At 44.0% G+C, this 6,000-nt stretch overlaps 1 protein-coding gene across 1 annotated transcript in view; it reads right to left on the minus strand.

Moving 5' to 3' along the window:
* LOC124594236 (luciferin 4-monooxygenase-like) overlaps positions 1-5,635 on the minus strand; it is a 99,287-nt gene extending 93,652 nt beyond the window's left edge. Inside the window, exon 1 of the mRNA XM_047132601.1 lies at positions 5,555-5,635. Within this exon, the coding sequence (XP_046988557.1) occupies positions 5,555-5,635 (81 nt within the window). The remainder of the gene's footprint in view (positions 1-5,554) is intronic.
* Positions 5,636-6,000: the final 365 nt, after the last annotated feature.

Genomic DNA, 6,000 nt, shown 5'->3' on the forward strand with positions numbered 1-6,000 from the left:
ACATGTGTGAGGAGCCTCTTTCGAGTGGGACAGCCTGTGTTATTTAGTTATTTTCGTATTATAGCTCGCGTATTATGTAAGTACGCCATTTTAAGGAAACTGCATATTGAAGACTAGTCGTTCTTCGTAGAATTTATTATAATTAAATCCCAGTTCATAATACAACCACGATTAAAGCCTTCGGAATATCACTACACAAAATACACAGTCTTCTGTTGTCGAAATTCAGCGTAGCACTGCTGGTAGAGCCCCTGAATTACCAAACAATGTGTGTGGCTTTGCATTTTACTGTATACTAATTTCTTTTTTAATCATTACGTTATCTAAAAAGTTTCTAGGACTTTCTGCCATATTCTGTGTTATGTAAATATAAGTGCGTTCTCTCTTAGGAGTGAGTTCGCCCGGTTTCGTCAGGTTTTATGAGCTGATGTCCATACCGCCTACATGGAACCTTCCTTTTTGTGTTATAACATGTTCAAGGACAGTGAAGTTTTTATTTACGTGTACTACAAATTTGGAAATTTGTGGTAAGGAGTACGGGATCAAACTGCTGAGGTCATCGGTCCCTAGTCTTACGCACTACTTAATCTAACTGAAACTAAGATTATGCTAAGGATGTCACACACTACCATGCCCGAGGGAGGACTCGAACTTCCGACGGGGTGAGCCGCGCGAGACACGACAAGACGCCTGGGACTGCACGGCTACCCCACGCGGCTGTGTACTACAGACAAGAAACATGGCTGGCACATGGAAAGGGTACGAAGTACGCGTTGTAATAGAACTAACGTAAGTATTTTTCGCGAGTCCATTATTGTAAGCAAACTGTACGGTTTGCGAACGAGATACAGCCGCTACAGTTTCAAATGGTCCCACGTGACGCGGGAGCTGTCTCTCGTGAGGTCGCATTTCCCATCCGCTTCTACGTCAACGTTAGATGCCTCGTCCCCTGCAAGTTGGATAGCGGACGAGACAGAGAATTCAACAAAGAGCTGGGTGATTCGTCACGGCTGTGACAGGCCAGAGAACGAGGGTCTGAGGAATGCTCAAATGTCTCTGGTGGGAGACACTGGAGGAGGGACGCTGTGCACAATGTAAAAGCTTACTTTTAAAATTTCATAATGAATCAAGAAATGTAAAACTCTTTTCTGCATGCGGCTCACGGATAGTTACGGCAAAATTAACTACGTTCTAGGTTACATGATGATTCTGTGCATCATCCGATATTGCATTCGAAGAGGGTAGAATGGACACAGTAACCCATGTGCGTCCTACCACACTCCATGCGGTGACTTATGCATCACAGATGGAGAAGCAAATGAGACAACTTACTGCGTTTCATGAGTTTGTTGACCTCTGTCTCTGGTCATCGAGCTGCTCCTTATCACCAGCTGTAAGGACGGCTAGAAGATACTTTTATATCATCATACTTTTACTGACATTTCGCGTCGGCTATGACGCTGATTATTGTAGCGCGAGAGCCGTGAATCCCCTAAGCCACGTCTCTGCAGTATCCTTTCTTCCAGGGGTGCTAGTCCAGCGAGGTATGCAGCAGAAATTCTGTGAAGTTTGGAAGGTAGGAGACGAGCTACTGCCGAAAGTTGAGCCGTAAGGGCGGGTAGTGAGCCAAGCTTCGGTAGCTCAGTCGGTCAGTGCGCTGACTGCCCTTTGTAACAAAAAATAAATAAAAAATAAAAAATAGCTAAGTGAATTATTCAACTATCAACTTGAGGGTGTGCTGTGTGACGTCCTACCTACACCAAAGGATGAGAACAATAACGAGCAAAATACCGTAGAGAAAAGAAGAAAAAATGTATGTCTGTAGAAAACTTGCTAGCAAAAGACGAAATTCGCAGGTTCGTGTCACGGTCTGGCATACAGTTTTAATCTGCCAGGAAGTTTCTCATCTGGATTGTTATGCACAAGCAACAATATGATGTAATAAGATCTTCGACGAGTGATGTCTCGCTACGTGCCAAGCAAACGTACATTTTAATCTCAAAATGTACACTCTTATCAGTATAGAGAGTATGAAAACAACAAGAAGTAAAGTCGAGAGGCAGAGTGTTATCAGTACCGTGTATACGTAATCAGGCTGTCGTCTACGGAGAAAGACATGAAGAACTCATATCAAATCGTGCTATGTCGGATCAATGACTTGGTTTTGAGTCCTTGATTTGACACACTATAATTTATGGTAATGTTAGTGAATTTTTACTTGCAGAACTGATATAAACAGACCTGAAGTTTCCAGAATGAGATTTTCACTTTGCAGCGGAGTGTGCGCTGATATGAAACTTCCTGGCCGATTAAAACTGTGTGCCAGACCGAGACTCGCACTCGAGACCTTTGCCTTTCGCGGGCAAGTGCTCTACCGACTGAGCTACCCAAGTGCGACTCACGACCCGTCCTCACAGCTTCAATTCTGCCAGTACCTCGTCCCCTACCTTCCAAAAAGTTCGCAGAAGAGCTTCTGTGAATTTTGGAAGGTAGGGGACGAGGTACTGGCAGAATTGAAGCTGTGAGGACGGGTCGTGAGTCGTGCTTGGGTAGCTCAGTCGGTAGAGCACTTGCCCGCGAAAGTCAAAGGTCTCGAGTTCGAGTCTCGGTCCGGCACACAGTTTTAATCTGCCAGGAAGTTTCAGACCTGAAGTTTATTTGTCGAAACGAACCATCGTCAAATGAAGTCTAGAACGACCTATACTGTATTTAGAAAGTGACCGTGCATATCTTCCACAAATTTTCTTGAAAAGTTTATCTTATATTCAACCAGTCATCATTTACTGCCTCGACTGACACCAACAAGTGAGAACATAATCAAGGAACCTTTAATCGATCAATGGTTCGACAGTCACCATCCAGAAGGTTTGCTCGAAGACCACAGTCATTACTTATGTCTCCAGTGCGAAGAGACCGGAGGTATTTTGTTGACTTTAAAGACCCAAAGGACCAAAGGCGACACAAAAAGGGTTTTTCATAGGACAGTTTGTCGCCTTTCACTCTTTCAAAGTAAATAGAACAGATCATCATCTGCTATATACTACTACAAATTTTCTTATGCTGACCGTCTGGTTACTTTATTCCGTTGAAAGAAGCCTGACAAAAGCGTTGGATCTCTTTTATTGTACATCGTGCTCAACAATACTTTTACAATATTTGGAAATAGGTTTCTTACACGAAAACAAGAACAAACATTCGTGTAAACATATGCTCGAAAATCCTTCGTTTTTGAGTTATTAATAAAAGGAGCTCATGAACACGTAAACTCTTAATAAATGGTCGAAATATTCTTCTCTTGCTTCCAAACACGCATTCACTCATCGAATCACGGATTGTCGCAGCCTTTCAATACTCCCTTACAGTTTCCAGAGGTTTCACAGGCATCCATGACGAAGATTTTCCTCAGTCTGGAACAGCGCGACCGCTACGGTCATAGGTTCGAATCCTGCCTCGGGCATGGATGTGTGTGATGTCCTTAGGTTGGTTAGGTTAAAGTAGTTCAAAGTTCTAGGGGACTGATGACCTCAGATGTTAAGTCCCATAATGTTCAGAGCCACTGAACCGTTTGAAGATTTTCTGCGTCCGCGTGGCGTACCGATAGAGCAATTGTTAAAGGCGCCCCCACACATAATAATCTAAACGACCGTGGTTGGCGAAACGTGAGGGTCACGGAACTGATCCTTCTTACCTATCCATCTGTCATGGTAGATACCATTCGATGAATTTCGAAAACTGAGACCGAAATGTGCTGGAACTCCATCGTGTATAAATCACATTTTTCTTCTACTGAGTTATGGAGGGAATTCTGCATAAAATACCTGGAGATTGAAGCTCTAAGACGTGATGTGAGAACGTATGGCCCTAAGAGGCAGTCACCTACAATTCCAGCCCACACATCAATCTTAAACTGATGCTAATGTCTGGCCTGTACTGTAGCATGAGGACTGCGATCGTTCCATATGTGTTTGTTGTTCGTTATTCTGTGTCTCCCAAATTTGCCTCGTCTGTAAACAAAGCTGAAGAGGCAAACAAGGGTTTGTCAGGGTTTGTGCAACAAACTATAGGTAGAAGTTCTCTCGTGCTGGGTGATTGGCAGGCGTAGGGCCCTGCACACGTTGAAGGTGATACGGTTCTGTGAGTTGTTCGTGAAGTATCCTCCATGTCAAACTTGAAGATGTACCACGTGCCACGGCCACTTGTCTTGCACTGATAACTGGCTCTTCTTCGCCAGCTCGTAGAACGTGCTCTTCTTTGTCGTACGAGCAACACGTGATCTCCATAGTCTGCGGAGCTACATATTACGTGTCGGCAACGCGACGAAACACGGCACCAAAGGCTGGATGACTCGGCTATCTTTGGTCTGGAGACGCCATCTGATACAGCCGTCCAGCGTAGGGTCCATTGTGTTGCCAGGCAGGCTTGTTTACATTCGCCATTCATCTGTCTTCAACGTGCTTATTGTATACATGTACTACAGGTCGTGAGTTAACTGAGAGTGCTCCCTTCAAACGCGGTATTTATTCATGTCTGCCAGGTCACGACATGAATATCTACCATGTTTGAACTGAGCATTCTCAGTTAACTCACTATAGTACGTATATACAATGGGCACGTTGGAGACAGATGAATGGCAAATGTAAATCAGTCCGTATGGCAACATAACACCTTCTAGTATACAATGAGTCGTATAGATAAGTGAAGTTGCTTGTTTGTACCGGGAAAGCCTTTGGACGTCAGCTTTCAACAACAACTCGAAAACGAAAGTTTACTGGCATATGTTTATATGACTTTTTTTTTTTCTTTTGGTGAGAGAAACCTGTCCCCAGAGTTTGTAAAAGTATTTTTGAAACACCCTGTAAAAGAAGAACAAACTAAATCCTTACTATCAGACAACACAAATTTGTGATCTCAATTTGAGAAACCAGGAAACTGAAAGAACGTCACTAGTTAAACGGAATGCTACCAACCAGGAGCATTATTACTCAAAGAAGTGTCTGGCAGTAACTTTGGTCCGTACGCGGAATTTTAACCAACATTGTATGAATAAGAAACTGGCTAATATCAGCATCATCAGGAGGCTAAAGAACACTCATTATTGTGCTTAACCACTTACACTCAGGACATTTACGCTTGCCCTGTATAATTTGGAAGGGCAGTGCACAGTCTCTGTGCAGCACACATCTATAACTGGATATCTCGCTAACGAGACTACCAGACTGATACAGGGTGCCTAAAACCGCACTTTGCCGACGCGTCCCACCCTCTGAGATACAGGCGAGAGCTTATTGCACAGTAAGAATGGGTCAAGGTGCGAACGCATGAGTGTCATCAACTAGTACACGGACACCAGATTCCCGGAGTGACACACATCAAGCAATAGTCGGCTGAGGACTTCCTCTGTTTCTTCTACCTGCAGGCAGCCACAGTTCGCATAATAATTGGGAAAGGCAAGTGAAGAGACACCAGGAATGTATCCACCATGATGACTATACCCAGCACTAGACGTGAACAATTATGTCGTTAAACAATGAGAATCGCTCCAGCAATCACTTACCTGTGCGGTCTTGTCCCCAAGTTTCAACATGTTGCTGAAAACGTATTTTCCCAGAGAGACATCTGGCAGCGGCAGGTCCATCCTAGGGCCACGCAGGATTTTGTCCTGTGATTCCATCATGTCTATCGGTGCGATGTTGGTACTGAGCAACACGACACCCACTTACAGTGTGGGTGAATTTACGGCTTACAAAGCCGTTCCAGAACAGCTGCCTCTCTGTCGGCAAGAAATCACTTGGAAATATTTGCGAGCCCTGCTCCGAGTCTAAGAGAGTTTAAGAAGAAAGTCATGAGCGATCACGAATAAAACGACGACTACTGAAAAGCTGTGGCGTAACATGAGTAAGAGGCTAATTTATGTGGTCCCTTCCCAGCTACACCTTACGTCATTTACTCGCTTTCAAGCACAAGAAGATAAGTACTCGAACCTTGGAGCGTAATGGTTTA

This window comes from Schistocerca americana, chromosome 2 (assembly GCF_021461395.2).
Source record: "Schistocerca americana isolate TAMUIC-IGC-003095 chromosome 2, iqSchAmer2.1, whole genome shotgun sequence".
NCBI lineage: Eukaryota > Metazoa > Arthropoda > Insecta > Orthoptera > Acrididae > Schistocerca > Schistocerca americana.